The 25,756-nt window shown below is 56.9% G+C and overlaps 1 protein-coding gene across 1 annotated transcript in view; it reads right to left on the bottom strand.

Annotated features, from left to right (window-relative positions):
• Positions 1 to 6,236: 6,236 nt before the first annotated feature.
• The window catches only part of Adgrb2 (adhesion G protein-coupled receptor B2), a 60,817-nt gene continuing 41,297 nt past the window's right edge, over positions 6,237 to 25,756 (bottom strand). The window contains 29 exon segments of the mRNA XM_055611357.1: positions 6,237 to 6,718; positions 7,174 to 7,269; positions 7,572 to 7,607; positions 9,533 to 10,152; positions 10,850 to 10,889; positions 11,180 to 11,275; positions 11,590 to 11,761; positions 13,745 to 13,843; positions 14,140 to 14,225; positions 14,387 to 14,453; positions 14,872 to 14,941; positions 15,119 to 15,269; positions 16,194 to 16,296; positions 16,391 to 16,494; positions 16,831 to 16,957; positions 17,195 to 17,238; positions 17,416 to 17,521; positions 18,264 to 18,597; positions 18,920 to 19,028; positions 19,107 to 19,175; positions 19,258 to 19,452; positions 20,317 to 20,423; positions 20,574 to 20,675; positions 20,757 to 20,924; positions 21,008 to 21,172; positions 21,813 to 21,888; positions 21,890 to 21,978; positions 23,179 to 23,343; positions 23,621 to 23,704. Of these exon segments, the coding sequence (XP_055467332.1) occupies positions 6,533 to 6,718; positions 7,174 to 7,269; positions 7,572 to 7,607; positions 9,533 to 10,152; positions 10,850 to 10,889; positions 11,180 to 11,275; positions 11,590 to 11,761; positions 13,745 to 13,843; positions 14,140 to 14,225; positions 14,387 to 14,453; positions 14,872 to 14,941; positions 15,119 to 15,269; positions 16,194 to 16,296; positions 16,391 to 16,494; positions 16,831 to 16,957; positions 17,195 to 17,238; positions 17,416 to 17,521; positions 18,264 to 18,597; positions 18,920 to 19,028; positions 19,107 to 19,175; positions 19,258 to 19,452; positions 20,317 to 20,423; positions 20,574 to 20,675; positions 20,757 to 20,924; positions 21,008 to 21,172; positions 21,813 to 21,888; positions 21,890 to 21,978; positions 23,179 to 23,343; positions 23,621 to 23,704 (3,866 nt within the window). The 3' untranslated portion in view covers positions 6,237 to 6,532.

Here is a 25,756-nt window from a genome sequence, read left to right as displayed (position 1 = left end):
AGAGAGAGAGAGAGAGAGAGAGAGAGAGAGAGAGAGAGGGACCCTCATCTCAGGGTCCTCATGTGGGTTCCAAGGCATCATGTACTCTGTATATAAACCCTAAGGGAATTAGACCCAGAAAGTTGACCTACCCTCGACCCTCATCCCCCAGAGTCACTGCTCTCTCAGGATGCTCAGAGCAGAGCCGATTCTCAGGGAGGACAGGAAGCAGGGCATCTCCAAACAGCACCGACAGGCAGGTCAGCCTCTCACCGCCAACCCCAAGCTGAGCTGTGCCTCCGCTGGGTTCCAGCATCCCACCGCAGAGCATGCAGTGAGTAGGAAGGGACAAACAAGCCTGAGGAAGTGGGAGTGGGAGGGGGCTGCCGATCGATGGCATTAACATGGTGCCCAAATTAAATATTGACTTTCCTGGTTGACTCTGGGGATGTCCGGATTGATGGCTGGAGCTGTGCAGTGCCACCAGAGCAGAAGGGGACATACCAGCCTGGAGCAGGCACTATAGGAAGCTGAGGGCTGTGGGGAGGGTTCCCCCTGCTCTCGATGGCTTGGGAGGAGCAGGAGCAGAGGCTTCAGGGTGTTGGACTTGCCTGGGAGCTTCCTCAAGGAGCCCAGCCTCCTCCTCCTCCTCCTCTGAGAGGCCTTAGACCCCAGACTTATCAAAGGCCCCTACCCACAGCACTGCCTTCCTCCCCTCTCCAGGAACTGTGGCTGGCCTACAGCCCAAGCAATGAGCTTAAATCGATCTCTGTGATGAGCCCCATTACTGGGCCTCAGGACCCCGCCTCGGCATGGTAGGGCTGGTTATTTCTCATTATGTAGGAACTTGGCAGGGAGGAGGGGGCAGGGTAACGCTCTCCAGGGACTTCACCTTCGGCCTCTGCAGCAGGCCCTGAGTTTTCTCTCCCTTCTTCAAAGCTTTGTGTCAAGAACTGTCTACACTGCTTTTACTCCTTCTCCTCTCACTCCCTCACTCGCTCAACAGCCCACTCCAACCTGGCTTCCTGCCATGTCACAGTCTCTAGCCAGTACCCTCCTGCGTTCTAGCCTCCTGTCCTACCGCCTACTTTCTCCTGATTCCTCTCCCCTTCAGTATCTTAAAGTTGACATGCTCAAGGCCAAATGCACAGCTGTCTTTCCCGAAACAGTTCTTCTTGCGCTCCAAAGCCAGTGGCATGGCCGTCTATCCAGGTGGATGAGAGAAGGGCCCCAAAGCCACCACTCCTTTCCTCACGCCATCCACAGAAAGGGGCAGAGAGTTCTGCCCGTGCATGCACACAAACCACCTTTCTCCTCAGTGGCTATTCCCACCAAGTCTCCTTCCTGTGCCTGGCTTCCTGGTTGGTCTCTCTGAGACCACCCTCACTCTTTAGTGACCCCCCCCAACTCACTGATCACCGACCCAGAGAAACCCTGTTAATACACAGATTTCATCATGCTCTATTCACATCCTCCTTGGCATCCCGCTAAAGGCCTCAGTGGAGTTCCTCTTGTCCTGTACTCTGAGAATGTGTCATTGGGGATTAACAGGTTAGTAGTCTTGCTGGAGCAGGTGGCCCTAAAGGTGTGAGATAAGGAATATGGAGGTTCTGAGGGATAGCTTCAGAAAGCCCTAATGCAGCCTCCATCAAGTAGCCAGTGTGGGCATGAGAAAGCCCAGGGAAAAGGAGTCCCGAGGCAGAAGCCAGCAGCAACTGCCATAGGCCTTCCTTCAGGCCACCTAATGTCCTTTTAATTGGTACCTAATGAAAGAAAATTAAACCTGATTGAGTTTTCATGCGTGCATTCAAACAGCAGCCCCTACCTGTTTGCTTTCTTCCAGGGTCTGGGGTTCCGGGTGAAAAAAGATAGGGTGAGGGTGGGCTTGGAGAAAGGGTACCCTTTCTTGCCCCCAAGGCCATCAGATCCCAGCCCACAGGTGTCCCTGGGGCTGTCTCCTACCTTCCCACCTCTGCCCCTACCTGCATTCCCAGGACACTAGATTTCATGAGCACCGCCTTGGGACTTCCTTCAAACTGGCACTGTGTCACACCCTGGGACCCCCCAGTAAGGTTCCTCCTTTTCAAAGGGTACTGTGTGGACTTGCCCAAGGGGACCGCCTCTGTTCTGCCTAAGCTATGCTGTGGTGCCAAACACGGCTACTGAGCACGTGACACATGGCACTGAGGCGTGTAACACATACACATGAGAATTCAAGTATAAAACAGAACACATGAAGCCGAGGGCTGTGTGTTCAGGGCCAGGCTGAGTTACTCAGCAAGACCTTGTTGTGACTAAAAGCAAACTCCCTTGGTAATTTTTATGTTGATCTTATATCATGTTTGAGCAAGATACACTGTGTCACATACCTGTAATTCTAGCATGTGAAAGATGAAGACAGACATATTAGGAGTTCAAAGCTAGCCTGAGCCTTTTAGAGATTTTCAGGCTAGCCTGAGCTACCTGAGACCATGTCTCAAAAAAAATCATAATTTTAAGAATTATGTTAAATATATAGTTACAGTTAATCTCAACTCTTTAAACTTGTATCTTCAGACAGAGTCTCATTTTTTAGTCCAGGATGGTCTAGACTGGCCTCAAACTCATGGTAATCTTGTCTCAGCCTTCTCTGTGAGCCACCATTGCCTGGCTTAACTTAAAAAAAAAAAAAAAAAAAAAAAAAAAAAAAAAAACCATTATGGGGCTGGAGAGATGGCTCAGTGGTTAAGAACACTGTCTGCATTTTCAGAGGTCCTGAGTTCAATTCCCAGCAACCACGTGGTGGCTCACAGCCATCTACATCCTCTACTGCCTCCTCACATTCGAATGGAGCACTCATATACATAAAATAAATAAAAATCTTTTAAAGAAAACATTGTAAACAGATATCTGAAAATTGTAAACAGGGTGTATAATGTCCAGGGCTTTCTTTCAGCAGAGGAAGGCATGCTGTATCTGTCCTAGGAGTGCCACATCTGCAAGACAAGGAGAGGTGCAGGTGAGCTCCAAGGGCATGAAATCTTGCCTGCTGCGACCTGGAAGAAAGTCCTTTCAGCACCACGGGCAGCGCCCAGCTTCGGTAGTGGTGATCCTACAGAGGTCAGCTACAGGACAGCTACAGGAGCTCCTACCGCCTGCAAAACATTCACCAACTTCCTTCCTCACTCCAGCCTCCTACCACTCAGCACTCAACCACTGAGCCACACTCCCAGCTGGTTAGCAGACACATGCCCTGGGGTTGATCTTTGTCACCAACCCCCCCCCCCCCCCCCCGTGCAGTTGAGGAAATGATGTCTCAGCAAGCTCTGTGGATTCTACCCTCTTTTTTGTTTGTTTGGTTGGTTGGTTGGTTTTCGGTTTTCGAAGACAGGATTTCTCTGTGTGTCTCTGGCTGCCTTAGAACTCACTCTGTAGACCAGGCTGACCTCGAAGTCAGAGATCCTCCTGCCTATGCTTCCCAAGCGCTGGCATTAAAGGGGTGCGCCACTACTGTCCCTCAAATTCCATCCTGTTGGAAGTCTGCTGAGGTCTGCTTTCTGCTCCCGGATTTGGTGCACATGCTTGAACCAGGTGGGTGCACACGGTAGCCGCTCTGTGTGAACATGGCAACCGTAACAACGCACCCAGGCTGTAGGGCTTCGGTGAGTGGTGCTTGCCGAGCCAGGGGCTCAGGGCCAGCATCACAAACAGGGCTCTCTAAGCTGGAAGAATGTGATTTGCCAATTCAGTGGGCAAGAGTATAGGTGGAAAGAAAGGCACGGAGGTGAGAGTAAGGTCAGGAGAGACAGGCAATAACCATGTCCCTGAGGGTCTCGCCTGATCCTCCGGCAGAGCAAACATGGTGTGTGCACTGGGCAACGCACTGCCAGATCTGTGTTTCAGAAATATCACATGGGGGCCATGCATGTGAAGAACTGGAGACCAGAGATTAAAGAGCACGAGGATGATGAAGGGACATTCGAGCCCAGGGAAGAAATGCAGGTGTTAGAGGTCAGTGCGGCAACAGAATGGCTGTCAGGCCAAGGTTGGCAGTCTAACTCTGAGCAGTTGGTTGAGCATTCTCAAAAGCTCTGGGTTCCAGCTCCAATCTCTCCCCATAAAACAGAGGAAATGCAGGCCAAACAATGTCTGGAGGCCCTCGAGAGGTCACGAGGCAGGTCAGCGCCTGCGGAAGTGCAGACTAGGGGTCGGGCAGGGGCACAAAGGTACCCGAGCAAAGCTCAGCCCCTGACTATGGACCTGGTGGGTCTCAAAACTGTCAGGAGCCTCTGCTGATAGCTGTGGCTGCTGAGGGGGATCCAATTTCAATGAGAAGAAAGTGGGGTGGGGTGGGGAGAATCCCACCTCACAGTTCAGCCCCGGAGAGCCCCCAGGAGGGGCCAGCTGGTGCAGCCCAGGGCTGGGGAAGAAAGGACAGGAGGAGAAGGAGAAGCGGTAAGAAACCCATTAGAGATGGCAGGGGCCAGCTCTGAGGAAGGCCTGGCAGGAATGTGAAGTGGGATCTGCCGGCAGCACTGAAGCAGGAATTTGTGCAACCTTATCACCCCCTTCTAGGAACAGGCACACCCCCCCCCAACTTGAGCCCAGTGTCCCTCACCAGGGCTCCTAAAGAGGCTGCCAATCACAGTGCCTGGGACCAACCAGAGATTTTTCCTTCCTTGGGCATTTTCTAATTGGAATTCAAGAGAAAAATGTCTTCCCCTTTGGGGCCAAGGCAGCGTGGTGACAGGGGGAAGCCTTGTTTAGCCCAGGAGGTGAGGAAGGCTGCCTAAAGAATGGAGGGAGCAGGGAGGGAATGAAAGACTAAGACTTGGCCCATCACCCACAGCTAGCCTTATACACCCACGTCTGTCCTTGCCCTGTGTGTATTCCTGAGTGAGCAAAGTTCCCCTGTGCCTAGTCAGCTGGTACCAGGTTCTGCCTCCTCTTTAAACGCACCCCGATTAGTCACTCACAAGCTGTGAGAGATTGGCTTCCTCCTTCTCCTCCTCCCACCTCCCGTGGTGGCCAGGGACTGGACCCTGTGCCCCTCATATGCTGGGGGAGTTGGGAAAGTCACATCCCTTTCCTGAGCCTCAGTTTACTCATCTGTAAAACAAGGAACTTAAACACCGATCTGTAAATCCGAAAAGTCAGTGCCCCAGTGAACACTTTGTATAAGTAAACACTGGGGAGTGGACAGAGTACATAAGGCCAGGAGCACAGTTCTGGGAGGACTCTGTTCCACTGTGCCCAGGGCCCACGTCAGGCAGGATTACAGTGGGGCTCGGAAGCCTGTGCTGAAGCCTGAAGAATCAAAAAAGTGCCTCCCTCCAGCCAGTTTGAGGCCGTCAGCTGTGATAACCCACCCCAACGAGCTGTCCCTTCTCCTTATATTCTCATCTGAATTCCCACAGCAGCTCCTCCAGGGCCTGGATTTATGCTTCAGGAGTCCCCAAGGGTGGACTGAGATGGCCACGTTACTAAATGACCAGGCTATCAAGCCATACCTGTGGCCACTGTGGCATCCTTAGCTCCCGCCTGCCTGGAAGAACCACAGCACGAAGCACAAACCTTTCTGCATGCTGATCCTATGTCCCCTTGTCCCCGTGCCCAGGAACTCAGACGTGTGAAGAATACAATCTGCAATGAGCCTCAGAGTCTCGCCCTCCAACACCAAACCAGCCTCGCTTCTGCACCCCCAGACCCTCTACCACACCAAAGGCTCCACCACAATCCAGCTCCTCATAGCTCCGCTTCGGCCATGAAGGTCAAGCCCCAAAAAGCTGAGCTGAAATGCTACCCCCTCCAAGACTGTGTGGGAATAGACTCTGCCTTTGACTGTGGCCCTGAGCACGTCACTTCTGATATCTCAATTTTTTTTTTTTTAAGCACAGAATGTGCATGTTTTCCAGCATGGATGCTGTGAGGAACTGGAGACATGTATGCGATGTTTCTGACACTCACCTGGAGCCCTGTCCTGATAACAACGCAGTGCAAGTAGCCTGAGCCCCAGCCCTGGAGAAAGGCAGCCATGACTGGGACAATCACTCAGTCCCAGAGTGTCCTACCAACCACATTCCAGCTTCTTACCCCAGTCTAGAGCAGATGAGGAGTGTGTACGAAGGGAGTCAAGGCCAAAGACAGGGTCAGCATGAAGCTAGCCCTTCTCAGTCAGGCTTGGCTTGACCCCACTACACAACTATGAGCTAGAGGAACAAAGTTGGGGTCCCAGGGCTGGGCTCTGCCTAGGGGCAGCAAATGATTCAGCAGCCAAATCCACAGAGTGAAGTTTATTCCCGACAAAGTTTCCCTCCCCCCTCCCCAGCCCAGGACAGGGACAGACAGGCTGGGGCAAAGATGAGGCTCCAGTGTGTGTGGCTAAGGGCCCTCTGAGAACAAGGAGGGGTCCTGGTCCCCAGGCCTTGCCAGTCTGGCTGCCCCCAGCCAGGCTGAGTCCTTGGCACCTCCTGCCCAGCCTCGGGAGGGGGAGGGGCGCTGGCTCCTGGTAGTTCCAAAGTGGAGTGTGAAAATAGATATATATTTCTGTGCAGTGGGCAGTCCGGCGTGGAACTCACACCTCTGTCTGGAAGTCGCCATCTGGCGGTTCTGTGGGCTCCCAGGCCGCTGTCCGGTGCAGAGCCAGCCGTTCTCGGGGCTTGGGGGGCAGTGAGCCCAGTGTCATAGATTTGAAGGTGCTCCAGCTTTGATGCCTCCTGTGCTGGGACAGGCCAGGGCGTTCCCCGGGGCTGGGTTTCTCCTGCGGGAGGAGCAGGGCAAGCCTTTGGTACCATACAGAACGAACCAAGGATGTCCCAGGAGGGTTTAGACTGCCCAGTGTCACTGAGCTGTGAGGCGCACTCAAATACAACTGCCGGGCTCCTGACCCTCATTGACTGCAATGGCGTTCCCCTGAGGTCATGTCTCCTGTCTGCCCGCCTTCCTTTCCAGTCGTGGGGAGCCCTGTCAGTGTTAGCTCTCTGTGGCACCTTCCCACCCCCATGCAACGCCAAAACTGCTGCTCACACAGGGAGGCCCTCGGTGAGGCGAGCTGCGGTTATCCAGGCGAGCGCCCCTCAGAGGCCGCCTCACCCAGGAGTACTTCAGCAGCGTATGAACCACTCTAGCCAAGGATGCGCTCCACCAAGTCTCACCCTACCTCAGGGACCATGCACTTGGTCCCTGTGGGCCGGGGCAGCACCGGTAGAGCCTCACCTTGGTTGAGGACTGGCTGTGGTAGCGGTCGAAAGTGTGGAACTTCTGGTTGAGCTCGTGGTAGAGTTCCGAGTGCCGTTTCCGGGTGTGCATCACCTTCTGGGGGCCACTTGGGTGTCAGGAGGAGTGCTCCCCTGCCCCCTGTCCTGGGCCTACTGGCCCATCTGGGGCAAGGCTGGTGCTTGTTTCTCCCCCTCCCCTCCCTCCCTCTGTCTGTCTCCCTCACTCCCCACACCTGTTTCTGCCCCATAGTAATGGGGGAGGGTGAGTAGGACAGTGGGGGAGATCCCAGGGAATCCAGGGGCTTGGTGGCCCCAGACTGGGCTCTGCAATGGGGCTTGGGATAGTTTTAGGGATCAACCTTCTGGGATACACCCCTTCCCAGCACCAGCACTCACCTCGAAGTCCAAGTCTGAATACCGAAGCTTCTTCCGCTATGGAGCAAGAAGCAGGCCGTGAGCTTCTTTTTGGGGATTTTTGCGGGGAACCTTGGGTCCCAGGACTCTATGGCACCTTCCCCCACCCAGACCCTGGAGCTGAGAGTCCTTATCTTGTGGGCTAGCCCTTGGGGTCACAGCACGGTAGCAGAGGTGTGCGATGCACACGTGATGAGGTGTGCTCCTGGGAGCACACACAGGGATGTAAACACAGGCCAGCTGTGAAGAGGCAACCACCACGTAGGACCATATAGCCCATGTGTGTTCTCCGTGCCCTGGAGTCTAGCGTTCTCTCCTGCACAGTGCTCCCTGCCCCCTCCCTGGAATCCTGTAGTTGCCCTACAAGGGGAATTTGGGCCTTCTCATGCCCACCCAAGCTGCCCCACCTTGCCTCATTTGACTCCCTGCTTCCTCATGCTCTTGTGACCCTCACCTGGTCAAGGCCACCAGCAAGGCCCCAACAAGCTCGGTGACATCCAGTGCCACCCAAGACGACTTCAGAGTCTTAGAATGCTAGCATTGAGAGGACTCATGAGAGCAAGGCCAACTGTCCCAGTTAGATGGAGAAACCAAGACGCAGGGAGGGAAGGAAAAAGGACTTGCCACTTAGCCCCAGGCCCCTCAGAGGTGACGTCAGACTGTGAGATGGACTTTCTGTAAGACCCAACCTGACTCCACTCTCTTGATTTTCCGCCTGCCTTTCAGGGCTCCGCCTCCACTGTCCACCTTGCTTTTCTGTCACTAAGCCTTGCCCATCCCTAGCTCCACCTCTCTTTCTACAGGCAGCAGCTCTGCTTTCCCTACCACAGTGCTCCAGAGGCTCAGCAGACCCACGCCTGGGCCTCCACTGGGCCCATACTATTCTGGACACTCTCCTTGACCTGTCAAGCTTCTGCCACATTTATTACTACCTCCCACACAAGAAGCCCAGCACTGACCCCTCCAACCACGGGCAGGTGCCCACAGAACAAAACCTACCCCAATGCTAAGCACACTGCCTCCCCACCACTGATGTCATCTTTTCTGTCTTTGTCAACGCCTTCCTGTTTTGTTGCCATCTGTGGCAGGAGTAGGCACCAAATGTTCAGGGAACATTTTAGGCACAAAGCTAAACTATGTGACCTCTCTAGCTGCTAACTTAATTGTCTTTGTGCAGAGGACAGAGAGCAACTTTTCCGGGCTAGACACGAGCAGCTACTTGTGCAGAAGCTGGGACTCCAACCTCTTTATCCATATCCCCCTCAGTCCTCCAATTAAGAGTTCCAGAATGCCCCAGAGTTCTCCTTTGGGCTTCTACTGATCTACATGTTCCCAGGGATGATCTGCAAGGGGCAGGTTAGAGGAAACAGAGGGGCTTCCATTTCCCCATCCAAGGCCAATTCCTGTGATAAGATCATCTTCCAGTTTTTTAGCACTTTCTACTTATTGCACATAGGAATCAAAGGAGAAACATCCCATTCTCCAAGCAGTTGCTACAGAGGTCTCTGTGCTAACCCCGCCGACACACAGGAAGTGAGGCTTAGAGAGATGCTGCAGTATGCACAGCATCTCATTGCCACAGGTCAGCAACCTGAGTCGGGCATAAGACCTCCACACGCCCAGAGGCCAAGGCTCAGGCTCTTCCTTACCAAGTGGGCACCCGAGCCATGGCTGTGTTAACGGAGGGCTCATCCTGACCAGTCGCCCCAGAGTGGGTATCGGAACACTAGTGAGTGAATTCATGAAGCTTCGCCCATTTGAGGCATTCAGACAATCCAGAGTCTTCTTGGAGCTGAGCTCTGTGAGCTCCAGTAGAAGGAAGGATACACGTGGCTGTTCCTTCCTGTCTGCAGCCTATGACTTAGGCATGGCCTCAGGCACACAGTAGGTAGCCTCCTCCCCTCCCGACCTCCCCCCCCCCCCCCCGCCGCACAGCCCCTCACCTCAAGGGAGCCCAGCTTCATGGTGGAGCCAGGTACTGTACGGGGCATGGTCCGGCTGCGTTCCCCTGGCTCTGGTACTTGGCGGGCGCTGGGTGTCGGTGGTGGTGGTTGGAAGGTCATTCCATATGGGTTCTGGAGAGACCCATAGGCAGGGCCCAGCCCTAGACCGGAGTGCTCCACAGACAGGAAGCTGGGGTAGCCTTCACTGTGGGCCAGTGTCTTGGCAGCCCGCCGGGGGGTCCCCTCAGGCCGGGCCCTTGGGGCCTCCTCACCCCCTGTGCCCCCACCACCAGGCTGCAGGCTCAAAGTCCGCCGGGGCAGCACCATGTAGTCCCCCTCAGACCCCGGTTCGCTTGGCCGTATCCACGTAAGGTCCAACTGCCGCAGGCCACCCTCCCCACACATGTACACAGGGTTGGTCTCTTGGGGTGGTGGTGGCTCCCCTAGACCTGGTGAGGCTGCCATGGGCACTAGGATGTTCCCAGGCAGTGGCGAGAAGCTGAGGCTACCCTCAGGGCCCACAAGACAGGACTTGGGCTCCTCGTCCTCATCCAGAGACAGGCGGGACAGAGTGCCAGTGATGGTGGAGGGGTTGCAAGTGTTGACCTCCTTGAACAGAACTGAGGACAGAGATGGGAGAGACAGGTAAGCCCTAAGGAAGAGGGACCCTGTGATGAGGGCTTCCTGCCCACGTTCGGATGGGGACTGAGCTTCTGAGCTTGGGCAGCCTCAAGAGAAACTGAGTTCTGGGGAGGTGGTTGGTGCTCTCCCCCATACCAGAGAGACCAGAAAGGCAACTGGCTCATGGGCCCAAGAAATGCAGAGCAGGAAAGCCAAGGCTTAAACTCCCATGAGTGCGCTGGAACATGACCTAACTTCTACCCCACAGCCTCAAAGCTGTCGGAGCGAGGTCTTGCTCTTTTCCATTCCCTAAGGAAGCATGTACCTTAGAGAAAGACAGGAGAGAGATGCCAGGAAAGCCACTGAGGTAATGAAAGAATGCAGCAGCCAACATACGCCAAGGCCCTGTGAACTACTGTAAACTCCATGCCCCCAAATTCGTGTAGGCCCTGTGCCTTCCACCTGACCCGGACGGTGCTTTTTTCTCCTTCCTAGGTGTGTAGCTGAGGCTTGCAGAGGGGGTTTTGCCCCAAAACAGTGGTGACTGGCCTTCCCAGAGGTAAATCTAATCTGTCCCTACCTAATGTCAAAGAAGGAAACCAGCAGCCAGGTGTCCATCAGGGCTGCTATGACAGAGTGTGGGAACCCTGTCTTGCCCATGCTTAAGGGCTTCTTAGTTCAATCTGACAGACTCACCTGTCTGACAAGCCAGATCCACGTCCTTTTCAAAGTCTGACTATAGGTTGGGAGGGAGAGAGCAAGTTGACAGAGGGAGGAGAGAGAGAGAGACATGCATCAGGGTGGGAGAGGCTCAGGTTCCTCCCTCCCGTTCCTCAATCCTCAAGCCTGAGGTACCACCCAGCAGAGCCTCAAACTGTAGGGAGGAGGCTGAATGTGGCAGGGGTTAGCCCAGCGCTACCCTGTTGTCAGCAGCTGAGCCTCAGTTAAACCTAGTCTGTGTCCCAGATGGGATGGTAAGGTAAGAAACTTATGGCAGGAGAGTTGTGCTCGGGCCTCCTTGCTCACCAGGATCTGCAGCTGCCCGTTCTTGCACGAGTCAGGGGAGTCTTCACTCTCATCAGCCCGACACACACCCATCTGGCACTTTACCACGTCCTGGACCTGAGAGCAGGAAGTACCTGCTGGGCTTGAGGCCTCCATGATAGCCCCACCATAGTGGACTGGTTTCCCACCCTAGGAACCCCAGAGTAGGAGTAGAAGGAGAGACAGGCACCCAGCCTGAAGGTGGTGCCACCAGGGCTGGGCTGTCAGGGAGAAGAAGCTGAAGGGAAGCCCAGGCCTTCAAGGCTGCCCGAGCTAGAAGTGCCTGAAGGGCCTCACACCAAGGGCCCGAAGCACCCTGGTCACCCTGGACCACACAGTGGAGAGAAGCCAGAGCCCAGCATGGGGTGGGCAAGCAAGAAGAGCCTAGCCACCTCTCGGCGCAGGAAGCAGTGCACAGCAGTGATGACGAAGCCTTGAGCAGAGTTGAAAACGGCAAAGAGAGCCTGGAAGAGGACGGATCGGCGGTCTGTCATGGCCAGGACAGCAGACATCCAGGTAAGCGCCAGGAGAGGCAGGACCACGCAGGAACTCCAGAGGGAAGCCCTGAGAGGGACAGCAGCAGACAGCGTGTCAGAGTGCCACTCCACAAGACAGGACAGCAGGAGCCTGGGCCTCCACTCAGCTTGGGGACTGGCAGGGCCCCGAACTCCAGGACCTCAGGAGTGTTTCCAAGCAGAGAGGGGCCACGGGACTGGAGGAGAAACAGAGGACAAAGACAACTACAGGGCCAGAGCAGGGGCCATGAGAGGTAGGAGGGATGGACGCACGGACGCAGCGGGACCAAGCAGGCACAGAGGTGAGATTGTGAAACGGAATGAGGAAGGTAGAAACAGGAGGGAAGAAGGGGCAGACAGAAGCAAACGCGAGAGTGTCAGGCCCAACTTGCACCTTGGAAGCTTTGGAAAAAGACACAGATCAGAGCCACGTCCCCAGAGATTCCAAGACAGCAGGCTGGGGAGAGGAGGAGCGAAGAACAAAGACGACCGCCACAGGAAGAGGGGTATGAAACAGACAGACCCCCAGACAGGAAGACCGGACAGGCAGAGCCTGTGGAGGACGCCACAGCACAAATCCTTGCAGAGAAGATGGGGCCAAGCCAGCCAGGTTGAGGCTTGGAGGAGCCTCCCGCTCCCAGTGATTGCTCAGAACCCAGGGCAAAAGCATTGCAGCTGGGGTCAGACCCAAGCCTATGTATCCCTGGCCTCCTTGCCGAGACAAAAGGCAGATAGGCTGCGGCCATCAGACTGGTCCCCATCCCCAACAACCGCTATAGCCCATGGGGAACAAGAGATAGAAGGGGCTGCCTTGCCCTACTGGGCAAGGAGCCACTCCCAGCACCCCCCAGTGGAGAGTCAGGCACAGCTCCAGACAGGACAAGGTAGCACCGCTCTGCAAAGACAGCCAGAGGCTGAGGTAGAAAGACAGGCAGGCAGGGGAGCCAAGACCTGTCCTATGGAGAGAGAGGTTCAGGGCTAGTTGAGCCAGGCAAGGTTGGGGTGGAGGCGGAGCCAAGAACCAGAGAGGCTCTAATCACAGTAATAAGAGCTGCCATTGATTAACCAGCGATTCTCTGCCAGGCCCTCCACTGAACACTTTACATAGATTATTTCAAATTGTGATCAAAACAACTCCAGCAAACAGGCCCGGGGACTAGTATCCCAATTGACAGATGAGGAGACTGGAGTGCGCCCAGCTGGACAGAGAGAGGGGAGCTGGGCCACGGACCCAGCTTGGCGGCAGACTCTACGGCCCATACTCTGATCTGCTGGTTCAGCAAACTGGGCACACGGGGAGGTGGTACCCCAAAGCGGATGAAGCTCACTGCTCCTTGAGCATCGTGGAGCAGCCGCAGTGATGGCACCAGCCGCCTCCAAGGTCCCCTGAGGGATGTGACAAAGCTTGGCTCTCACTGGTTGGGTGACCCAGCCCTAGTAGGAGGGTTGGGCCCAAGGCCTTTCTACTCTTGCGTAACAGCGGTTTTAAGATTCTTAGCTTCTAGGCCGGGGTGTCTCAGAAATAATTGCCTTCCTCCATGATTCTGTCTCTGACTGTGAGGTCCAAGGCCTCTGAAATTCAAGTCAAGATGCTATGACAGATAAGGATGCTTCTGTCATCCCAGCATTCTTGAGTTTCTGATTGTCCGATTCTAAGATTCTACCAGCCTAATTTGAAGGTTTTAATAGCTCAACAATTCTAAGGGCCTACGATTCTCAGGAGCTTCAGGTTGGTGGTGAGGGGAGGGGTCTGCAGCTGTGCCTGTGCAGAAAATTAAGCCAGAGCAGGGGCAGGGACCAGAGAGAAGGGGGCGGAGCCACAGCGCCACAGCACCTTTGGAGGGAGTCGCTCTCACTGTCCTCAGCCACCTCGTCCCTGAGCTCCAGAGCATGTAGCAGTTAGGAAGGCCGGGGCAGGACAAGCTCTCCAGGGCTCTGGGCTGAGATCCCTCCCATCCCCACCACGGGCACTGCCCCCCCCATTCCTTAGCCCCTGCCCGCCCCCCCCGCCCCCCCAGGGGGCACGACTAACATGGCATTCCTGGCCGAGGCTGAGCTGAGCAGGGGGCTGGGGACCGCTCCACACGCTGAGCAGGGGAGGAGCAGGCTGGCCCAGGGGCACCGCTCCGACCTCGGGGGCGGCACAGACACGGGAGAAGGGGGAGACACATGGGAAGCCGGGAAGTGGGGCAGAATGAGCCCCGAGAAGGGTAGGAGGGGAGGGCAGATGAGAGAGAGAGAGCTGGGTTAGGGTGGGTGAGGGGCCGCAGCTGAGCACTCCGGGTGCCCACCTTGCCTGCACCCTTGATGCCCCAAGGTTGGGGAGCCCGGGTGGGCATCAGCAAGCCCTGAGTCTCCGAGGTGCACTCGGCTCCCCCTCCCTGCACATTTCCCAGGAAGGCTGAGTTGCAGAGACCCTCCCCTTACCCGGCCCTCTGCTTCTTGGATTTGTCTGAGACGCCATCTCGAGCCATGAGCTTGTTGAAGACGATGATTCCAATGAGCATGTTCACCTAGGGGGCCCGGTGGAGCAGAGTGGGGGAGACAGGATCACCAGGTGCCCTCAGGGCAGGGACATCCCCAGGTGAGAGCTGGAGGTCAGGGGGAGAAGGCAGAGGGAAGTGATGACCCCCTCCGGCCACATCCCTCCCTGGATGCTAAAAGGGACACATACCAGGACAATGACTGCTGCTGGACCCACAAAGGCATAGAGAAGGCCACCCTCTAGGGAGAGCCAGCAGCTGGGGTCGGGGAGAAAAGAGGAAATCAGGTACCCAGAAAGCCCTTTCTCCCTTCGTCCACCACCTCAGACCCTAGGCAGTCATGCCCACATCACCAGCAGATACTAAGACTCCAGGCAAGGAGAAACAGCCAGGTCTTGATGAGCTTGTTTCCTTTCCCACAGAGACCCACATCAGACTCCCAGAGAAAGAAAAGTAAACTGATCCCCAAGTGCGCTGATGCTTAGAAATGACCCAATCCTAACATGCCCTTTTACAGCCAGGGAAACTGAGGCTCCGAGATAAGGAAGTCTACCCAAAGAACTACAATAAGCAGAGGTCAAAACCTCAGCCCAAGAAGACCTAATACCCAGTCCAATTCCCCTAACAGACTGGCAAGCCCCCCCACCCCCACCCTCACCACAGGAGGCACACGTACTAGCTGGATGTACCGTATCCTTTGGTGCGGGTAAAGCCAACAGACACAGCCACCACCAGGGCGGGAAGACCTGGGGAGGGCAGGGTCGCAGGTGAGAAGGCTTGCAGGGACACAAGGGTCCCCCCCATCATCCTCCAACCCAACTGACCCCATCCCCAGAGAGCTGGGCCAGAGTCCAGGCAGCACGTCCCTGGCTTCCCCTGCCACTCCAGGCCCCACAGCAGAGTCCAGCACTGGCCTCGCTCACCCCAGCCCAGGCAGAGGAAGCGCTTGCGAACCAGGCGGGTGCGCATCCGCCCGATGACAGCCAGATAGGATTGCCAGGCCTCTGTAAGCACCCAGCAAAAGGAGGACAGAAAGAAGAAGTGCAGGAAGGCGGCGGTCATGGTGCATACGCCCTGCAGGGAAAGGTAACAGGAGGGAGTGGCCCTAAGCCGTGGCCAGGGCGGGAGCTGCCAGCTTCCCACACTGACTGCTGGGCCTAGGCAGCGTTGCATGGCCAGCCGCCTACCTGAGCCTCCCCTCCCCCACCGGAGCCCTGCCAGGCACCCCCGCCTTCCTGCACCCACACACAGCACGACACAGGCCTGGTGACATGCACACAGCACTAGGCATCCGGGGAGGCGGGCGGGCAGGCCGGCCACCCACGCAGACAGGAGCGCTTGCCACGTCATGGCCCAGCGGAACCGCACACCTGGCTCTCACAGCACTGGCACTGTGCAGAAGGCCAGGGCGGGTAGGAGGGACAGTCAGCATGGAGCATCCACAGGCAGATGGTGATGGAGGACTCACAGACAAGAGGTGGGGGTCCATCAGTGCCTCCCTCCCAACATACATGCACCTAGGCACTCATGCACACATTTGATGGACACAGACACTCATTACTGAGCGCACACACACACACACACACACACACACACACACCAGTGCCTTCAAGTATGCCTGCACATTACTTCCCACACACCGTCTCCAATATGTACATCCATAGCCAACCCTCAGGACATCCATACAAACATCCACTCTCAGGGTTAGAGAGATGGCTCCGTGGTTAAGAGCGCTGGCTGATCTTCTAGAGGACCCAGGGTTCAATTCCCAGCACCCACACAGCAGCTCACACTTGCCTGTGACTCCAGTTCGTGGGGCTCTGACTCTCTCACACAAACACACATGCAGGCAAAACACCAATGCACATAAAATAAAAACAAATGAATCATTAAAAAAAAAAAAAAAACAAAAACACCTCCCCTCACTTGCAGGCATTCTCCTCCTCCACCTCCTCCCTTGATGCCCCTTCCCACACGCCCCCAGGAGCCTGCACCTGCCTTGCTCAGCACCCGGGACTGGCCCACGAGGATCAGGATGTTGGAAGCCAGGATGGACAGGCAGAAGTTCAGCAAGATGATGGAGCGCTCTGATTTTATAAACCTGACAGGGCACGGCGGGCAGGGGCAGAGGCATTGGCCGCTTGCCCGACCCTGGAGAGCTAGCCACCTCCCATCCTGCTCGGCGTCCGACTTACCTCCAGAAGGCTGCATAGATGGCAAGCAGTGTGAGCAGGGCCATGCAGGACACCGCACAGCCGATCACCAGGGGGACAGAGGGAGCACCTGCCAGCTCCAGGGTCTGTGGGAGATGGGTTGCTGGGAGAGGGCAGAGATAGGGCACCCAGTCTCCCTGTCTGACGCAAGCAGGCATGCTCCTCACGTGCAGAAGGGCACACGTGCACAGATGTGTTTACACTCAGTCACCCACGCTCTTCCAAACGTTACCAGAGGCACACGTATGCACACATGCTCACACTCACCCGCTGTTGTGTATTCCCGAGCAGCCATGTCATGACTGTAAGCGACAACAGCTCCCCCTTCCGTGTGCAACCCCACAAGTACATCTCTACGGAGCCACATCTGGGGTCACCCAGATAGATCCCTTGACCAGCCCGGGCACCCTCCTCCCACTCACCAGGTCCTTGGGTGGCTGGGCCAGGACAGCAAAGGTGGACAGGTGCTGACACTGGCAGCGAGTGTGGGCCGCCTGGGTCTCTAAGGTCTGGCAGTTCTCAGTGTTCCAGTCCCCTGAGCTGGCATCTCTTGGATGAGGGAGAGGTGGCATGAACCCAGGGCCCAGCTCCATACTCCCCAAACCCAGGGCTGACTACTGCCCAGACAGGCGAAATCCAGGACAAGGCTACATCCATGAAATGGCAGCAGGGAGCCCCAAGATGTGCTCTTGGAACCCTCAGGCCAAGGATGGCACCAGGGAACCCTTTGACCTTCTAGGTTGGAGACCATTTCTGATGAGAGGCTCTAGGGTTGCCCCAACTCACGCTCTTGAGTAGTCCCAGCTGGCACAGTGGGGGTCAGTGGTGCCCTGGGGAGAGCAAAAAGATATGTAAAAAAGCCTAGCTCGAGTAGCACACTGCCATCACCTAGCCTGTCAGGGCAGCTGACAGGTCAGGCCCACAGCCAGCACAGAGCACCTCCCTGAGCTAGGCCGCCGGCCCCGAGCTGGCAGATAGCTAGGGTCCCCACCTGGGCCCTCACTCACATTGATGATGTAGGAGAGTTCCACTGTGATAAGAGGTTCAGCGGGAGGCTGGGTGGGGGGACGCACAGTCACTGTCATCACCCGGGAGGTGACAGCAAGCGGAGGCCTGGGGGACAGAGGCGGAGGTCAGCCCCTGCTAGCAGGTGCCCAGACTTAGAAACTTTCATCTGTCATGGCTGGGGACTGCCAGGGCCAAGGGCCGAGGGCCGAGGCCCGAGGGCGGGCGCAGAGCTCTGTGGGGCCCAGCACTTGGTTAGAAAAATCCTGGACACCAGCACAGCCTCCGGGAGGGAACCTCCTAGGCGATTTGGTTTTGTGGCTCTGTGTGGTCACATGTACATGTATTTCCAGGAAGGCAACCCCAGACGTTGTTCCTTAGGCCCCGTCTGGCTTTCCTTCCTCAGACAGGCTCCTTCACAGGCCTTTTGAAGCTAGCTGGGCAGGCCGGCCTACAAGCCCAGAGCTCTACCTCATATTGTCTTCCCAGCATGCTGGGCTGTTTTATGCAGGTCAATGGTTCTCAACCTTTGGGTCATCACCCCCCAACACCACAGGAAACCACAGACATTCACATTACAATTCACAACAGTAACAAAATTACAAAGTAGCAACAGAAACAATTTTCTGGTTGGGGGTCCCCACGACATGGAGAACTGTATTAAAGGCCCCAGCATTAGGAAGGTTGAGAACCACTGGCATAGGTCCTGGGGACCTCAGGCTTGCAAGGCCAACACTTCACCTAGGCTCTCTTTCTCTTTCTTGTTTCTGAGAAGTGACCACATCCACACCCAGGCCAGGGGCCTCCAGGTACGTGGGCTGCAGGTGGAGAAGGTCTCTGGTGGACTCACCTGGGGGGTGGCAGGATGAGGCCGAGGGTGCGGTAGAGCACAGCACCAATCACAAAGTAGGAGGACTCATCTGGGTCAGCCGGGAGAAGGCGCTGATGGGCGTGGCCTGGGCCAGGGGGCACCGTTCCTGGGCCCCTCCCCCTGCCCGGGCTGCCTGCTGTGGCTGCCCCAGGTGTGGCTGGCTTCCCCGGGGAGGACAGGCTGAGCACCTCCTTGGGTAGGAAGAGGCGGTCCTCTGAGTGTCGCACCCAGTCCTTCATGCCCCTGCGGCCCCGCATGGGAAATGTGATGTCACTGGACACCGCTGAGATGGGTTCCCTCTGAATACTGATCACTGCAGCCGAGGGAGGGCGGGCAGGGCACGCCAAAGACAGGACGGGGAGGTGAGGGGCACACAGGGGAAGAGACAGCCGGGAGACACACACCAGGGAGACACACGGAAGTTGGAACCAACGCAGAAGGGAGGTTCACGAAGGCAGAGACAATGGAGTGGAGGGAGACACGCAGAAAAAGACAGGGCGTGGGGTCAGGGGGAGAGAAAACATGACTTGTAAACAAAAGAACAAGCCAGGAGCGTCCCGCAATGCCATCCCTAACCCAGGGAAGTATGGTTCTAATCCTATCCAGAACCCCCTCCCCGGCCTGCCTCCTTGTACCCAGGTTGTCCGTGACAATCAGAGAGCTCTGAAAGGCCTTGAGAGCATCGCCCACGAGGTGAATGAAGTCTTCCACAACACGGAGCAAGTGCACAGAGCCAGGCGACACCTGGGAACAGGGTGGGGGTGAGGGCCCTGAGGCGGGCTTGGGTCTCAGGAGGAGAAAGCTGGAGGCCCGGCCCCTCACCTGCTGGGCGTCATCCCACTTGTCCTTATTCTCCGAGTCCACCATGAAACTCACCACCTGGAAGAAACGCTGGGGAAAGAGGACTGGGTCAGGAGGCCCGAGCCGCCCTGCGCCGCCCGCCCCAGCAGACCCGGCCACTGTGGTGCAGTACCTGCACATCGTCAGCGGAAGGGACGTAGGTGGCCCTCTTGAAGGTGTCGGTGACATTTCTCAGGATGTCCACAGAGAAGAGCAGGTCCCCGCTGTAGTAGGTGCGCCGCGCCAGGAGCTCCTGCAGGCTTCGCACCACCTGTGACATGCCCTCGCCTGCCAGCATGCGCTGGCCCTTAGCCAGGTGTTCCCGAAGCTGCAGGTGACATGCGTGCCCGTCACTGCAGCATCAGGAACCGGGATCAGCCCTTGGCCTGCCCTCCCATCGGCCCACTAGGCGCATCCGGGAAGAGAGAGGGCATACAAAATCATAGAGGGTCTGATCTCAGGAGGCACAGTCCGAGGAGGGGTCAGAGGTCATTTAGGAGACAGAAGGGACGCAGATGTCCAAATGCAGAATGATACGCTGATTTGGGAACTGGGCCCTCCCTGTCCCTAAGGGCCCTTGGACATTCTGAAGTCCACACACAGGATCCCTCGAACGCAAGCCCTCAGTGCAAACACATCATCAATACCCAATTTGGCTAGAAACAAGTACACGCAGGCCACATTTGTTGATAGCATCCTTACCCCCTACTCAAGCCCTAGGCTGGGAACTGGGGACTCGAAGATAACTTCAACTTTGTCCCTGCCTTCAAAGGGCTCCCAGTGTGGCAGAGCACACTTAAATGCATTCTTTGTTTGTATTTTGGTTCCTTGAGACAGGGTCTCTCTATGGAGCCCTGACAGTACTGGATCTCGCTACATAGACCAACCAAGCTGGTCTCGAACTCAGAGACCCACCTGCCTCTGCCTCTCCAGTGCCGGGTTAAAGGTGTGAGCCCATGCCCAGCTTCACTGCATTCTTAACTCTCCCTGTCTAAGAAGCTCAGGATGGGGGGTTGTGGGTCGGAACGCAGAGGTATGTACCAGAGAGAGAAGAAGACGCCTACAGGGGCCTGACATATGAGTCGGAGTTTGCCGAAGAGAAATGAGGCATGGGGGAAGGAACAAGCCTTAAGTCTCGGTCAGGGCTTGGGACACATCCTTAGGGCTCTCCAGCCCACCCAGGCACACTCACTGACAGGTACAGGTATCGGTATTCGTGGGAGATGCACCGAGCAAAGCTGGGCAGTCCCCAGTACGCCACCCCCTGGGCACTGAGGAGGCAGCGGCGGCTGGCAGAACCTGCGGAGACAAGACAGCAGGAATGGGCCTCAGGGCTGAGGTCTCACCTACTCCCTCTACATCTCAGGGTGCAGTGCCAGGGCTTGGGCCCAGATGTGGGCAACGGGGATGGCGGGGCAAGGGTCTGCAGGGACAGCTGCCCGCCCTTACCGGAGGCATTGGGGGGACACTTGTTGTAAATGATCTCGCCCGCTGCCGCCTTCTTCCATGTCATCAGCATCACGTACTCATCCCGACACATCTCGTGGAAGGCTGGGGGGGGGGGCAGGGCAGGGCTCAGCTGGGGTCACACACGTGCCCCCCCCCGGCCCTGGGTGGCTGTATCAGTAGTACCTGGACACCTCTTCTCACTACAGGGCTTCACCTCCTCTCCAGTGCCCTCGCAAGGGTAGCCCTGCGTGCCGGTGGCCTGGCACATGCGGAAGCGGCGTTGCCAGCCCGTGTCACACGTCTTGGAGCACAGGCTCCACGAGTTCCACGGCCCCCACTTGCCGTCAGCGGCTATGAGAGAAGGGGAGCGTGAGAGGCCACAGGGGCCGCAGGGGCCGGGGCTATCGCCTGCTACCCTCACACTGGGCACTCACCGGGGCAGTCGAGATTGCTGCACTCACGGGTGTCGGTGAGGGCGCCCGTGCACGTGGCCCAGGCTGGACCGGCCACGCTGCACTTCCTGCTGCGCTGCTGGGTCCCGTTGGCACATGATGAGGAGCACGGGCCCCAGGGACCCCATTCTAGCCACTGGCCTTCCACTGCATGGGGAGACACAAGCAGGGGTGGCCGTTGAGCAGGGCGTGGGTGGGGCTAGTGGAGAACAACTTCCACGGGGAGATGGCAGAGCCTGCTGGCCACTCAGACAGACCCGAGCCAGGCCAGGCCATCTGAGCTGGGCAGATGAAAGGGTCTGGAGTGAGTGGGTGGTGACTGGGCCTCGTTCTGCCTGCCTGTCACGAGCTCCAGGAACACAGGAGACCTCTCCACGCAGCACCAAGGCCAAGTCCCAGCTGTGAGGTTTTGTGTGAGGATGTGGGGTGTAGCGGCACCTCTTGGTCTTCACCTACACCTAAGCCCAGCCTTGTGGCCACGGTGCCATGGACACCGGAGTGCTATTTACGGCAAGGGCAGCTGACAGCACGGAGGAATGGGCACTGGAGAGCAGGTCCCTTCTGATGGGGTCACAGTGTGCCAATGCCAGGTCAGGGCTGGGTTTCACCTCCCATTGGTTGCTGACGGGTGTACTCCTCCGGTCTCCCCATGCGGGGTCCAAGCTACGGGAACCCCTCCCACCTCAGGGCCAGGGCACTGAACCTGACTGCCTCCCCTAGGTCTTCCAGTTCCCCACCCCCACCCGGCTGGGCAGCGCCTGACTACAAGCCCCTTGGCTCTACTGACCCGGGCAGGCGGCCATACTGCAGAGTTTAGTCTGCAGCTCGGGACCCTCGCAGGCCTTGCCGCCGTGCTGGGGGGGGCACGCAGGTCCGCATCCGGCTCCGGGACCCCCGCCCGCAGCTGCGGGAGCACAGGCTCCAGGACCCCCACTCCTCCCACACGCCGTGCACTGCAAGGAAGCACGTGGCCGGTGTCTGGGCAGCACCTTGGCTCCGCCCACAGCCAGAGCCTGCCCATCCGCCTACCAATCAGGAGTTTCGTAATTCTACGACCACTCCTTATTGGCTCCGCCCTGGCTTCTGTGGCCAGGGCGAAATGGCTTAGGGGTCCCGGGAGAGCCACCCTTGGTGAGGACGTGGTCCCAAATCACGCAGGACAGATTCTGTGGGCACCCGGATAGGGTGAACAGGATCAGCCTGAGAAGCCAATGCTTTCCCTTTCCTGGAGGCCAGGAAAACTCGGGAAAGGATCCAAGATCCATCCCTCTCTCTTCCCTTCCCACCCCCAGACCCAGGGCCTGAATCCAACAGGACAGGCCTTGGGGCAACGCAAGCGGCCCTCTCCCAGCCCCAATCGCATAGACACACAGACAGACACGAACCTCTACATAGACACTGACGGACACAGCGAGCTCACAGGCAGGGACACAGCTTTGTCCACAAGCTCCTGCTACCCCCCGCCAAACACTGAGAGGCCCCCCCCAGTAGGCCCTACTCTAAATCCGCTGCCAACACCTCACCCCAGGGAGGCAAAGGGCAGGACTGGTTGACACTGCCCTGTCTCTCTCTCAGTCACCAACTGACCCAGGCGGACACATGCTCTTCCTCCGTACCTGCCTGCAGTACTTGCACGTTCAACTGACTTAAGCCTAGCGGTCTACCAGAGGCACCCAGGGGAGTGGAAGGCTAGCCCGGAGCAAACCATCAGGGAGGGCTTCGTTTTAAAATGGAGTGGCACATGTCTTAAATCCAAGGGCGAGCTGACTGCTTTAGCCAAGGTGGGGGCTGGGGCAGGAATAAGCAAATGCAGGGACTTGGGATGCTTGCCACAGGAGGTGCTGGTGAGGTCAGGACTAAGGGAAAGGGGAGGAGGCAATGTGCAAGGAACAGCCTTGACTACCAAGATGGAGGCAACAGGGAGGTGAAACACCCAAAGTGCATGTGTGTTCTGATTCTTTTGGAACTCCAAGTGTCTCGTGCCAGGCCGCCATAGTGCCTGGGTAAGGCCTGATGTGGAGGGCAGGCACTGTTTGTTGGAGGCGAGGAAGGGGTAACCGGTCTGTTTAGGGAAGCTGTTCCGTGTTCCGTCCTGTCCCAGACGGGACCTGACTCTGCTGGCAGGTGGATGGGGCGGGGAGGAGCGCGCCTACCTGGGCAGGTGGCTGAATTGTTGCAAGGCCGGGTCTCCCGGAGGGGCCCGCTGCACAGGGTCCCATAGGGGGAGGACACGCAGGAGCGGGTCCGCACCTGAAGACCCTGCCCACACGTCAGGGAACACACGCTCCACGGGGACCACTCCTCAGCCGCTGGGTCGCCTACGAGAGAGGGACAGCGTCGCGGCAAGGGACACCTCCCGGAGACTTTCATGGGATCATGGAAAGACCAGAAAGATGGGGGGTGGGGGGAGTAGGCATCAAAGGGACCCCAAGTGGCAGGCTCTTTGGAAGGCAACCCATCCCTGCCCACAGACCTCACATGGCAACATAACTGAGCTCCAGGACATAGACACAGACAGGCACACGCCAGCACACATGCCACCGGACGCCACCGTCGGGCCCCCGCCACAGAGGTAGAGAGGCGGGCCCGAGTTACCTGTCTGCGCCATGTATAGCCCAGGCTCATCTGCAGACCTTGGCCACTGGGTTTTCACCTTCGGTTCCTCTTCCGGCTCCTCACCTGGAACACGGAGGTGGTGGCAAGGGGCTTAGCAAAAGCCAGCTCCGTGCTGCCACAGTGGTACAGAGGCCAGCCTTCTGGTCCTCGGCCTGAGGGCCTGGAACCAACTGTAGGTGATGCGGAGGAAGCATCGCATTCTGCCCCCTGCCCCACCACCACCATTTTACAGATCAGGAAACTGAGGCTCAGAAGGCCACACGGGACTCATAAGCACCTTGTCTACCTCTTGCCTCCACCAGATGGGACTGGAGGGCAATGGTCAACATACTGCGTTCTGGAGAGGTGTCTGTGTCATCCCAAGCCACGCCTACACCAACCTCCTTTAACCCTCTCCCTGGGAATATGTGTCTGTCATCTCTGTTGAGAGGTGGGAAACTAAGGACTAGAGAAATGACTCATCCAGAAATACACACCCCGCTGAGCCTGCAGCCTTGCTGTTTGTCCTCCCAGAACTGACCTTGAATGACGGACAAAACAGCTTGACTACCCCAGACCTGCTCTCGGGTTGTGGTTTGCATGGAGTGAACCATAAGCCTGTGGTTCAACACAGAATGATAATGGACTGTGGTGTAAAGGCTCTAGCTCGTCTGAGACCCAGGGGAGGGGTTGCTCAGGCAGAAGCCTATACCCAACAGGCCCTCCTCCCACTGGGCCTGGAAGCTTGGGCTTGCCCTGCTGTAGACAGCAGCTCTGACAGCCTTTCCTCCTGCTGCAGTGCCCTCCAAAGGCCCACGTGTTTAAGGTCTGGCTCTTGGTTCGGCCCTGCTGGGAGGTGGCATTATTAGGGGGAGCTTAGTAGGTCTTAGGGTTACCGGGGACAGGAGGAAATAAGCTGTCCTTTGTCCCCTCTTTGTGCCTTTTCATTCCTAGACACATTTCCACAGTCATGTGCTATCCTATCACAGGAAAAGAACTGAAGCCTCCAAGCTGTGAGTCAAAGTATCCTTTCTCACAAAGTAAGAAGATAAACCTTTTCTCTTTATAAGCTGATCGCTAAGGTCTTCGTTACAGTAAAGGCAAAGCAAACAGCCTCACCCTGGGCAATCAGGTGGGGACAAGAAGGAATGCACAAGGGACGGCCACACTCGTAGTGAGACCACTGGACAGGCTGGAAGAGCTCGGCTCACAGTGTGGCCTCCCCCTTCCAGGAGAGTCTCAATTCTGTTTCAGAAAGCTGAGTCAGCCTAAGCCGGGGCCTCAAAGGCTGTACTGCTCCCTCCCCTGCTGCTCTGTCAAGCCTCTACACCTATGGGCAGCTCCTGACCAGGCCAGTAAGGCAGCCACCTCCGAAAGAGCTTCTGCCCAGGTGTGAACTGCCCCCAGCACAGTATCCAGGGCTTGCCACGTCCATCAGTCTTCAGCCTCAGGGGCTGTGCCATTTCCTGTAACTTCTGCACCACGTCGGAAGCCTGGGCACCATAAGGGCATCATTGGATCTCCCCTGGAGCATGGGCCCTGGGGACCAACACTGGCCAGCTATGTAGCTCTGGGCTGCCCCTTCCTAGCTCTGACCCTGACTTCTCTGGAGAACAGAGTTCATGGCATCCCAGCTTTAAGACCACTAACCTTAAGAAGGAAGCAAAACAGGAATTACGTGAACTGTGGCATCATCTGCTCTCCCGCCACCCTTCAGCCTCCATGCTTCCTTGAGCCCTCATACAGTGTCAGTCTGTGCTGGTTATTTTGTTGTTGACGACTCGACATAAACCTCCCAGATATAGAAGAGAAGATCTTAATTGAGAATCTGCCTCCATCAGACAGGCCTGGAGGCAGGTCTGCAGTGCATTTTCTTGATTAATAACCGATGTGGGAGGGCCCTGCTCGATGTTGATGACCCGGTTGGATTACAGAACAGGCTGAGCTGGGCGTGGTGGCACATGCCTTTATTCCCAGAACTTGGGAGACAGAGGCAGGAGGATCTCTATGAGTTCCAAGACAGCCTGGTCTACATAGCGAGATCCAGGATAGCCAGGGATACGCAGAGACCCTGCCTCCAATATGATAGATAGATAGATAGATAGATAGATAGATAGATAGATAGATAGATAGATA

This window comes from Psammomys obesus, unplaced genomic scaffold, assembly GCF_907164565.1.
Source record: "Psammomys obesus unplaced genomic scaffold, mPsaObe1.curated_primary_1811, whole genome shotgun sequence".
NCBI lineage: Eukaryota > Metazoa > Chordata > Mammalia > Rodentia > Muridae > Psammomys > Psammomys obesus.
The sequence above is the reverse complement of the archived record's forward strand: the minus strand, read 5'-3'. Positions and strand labels throughout refer to the sequence as shown.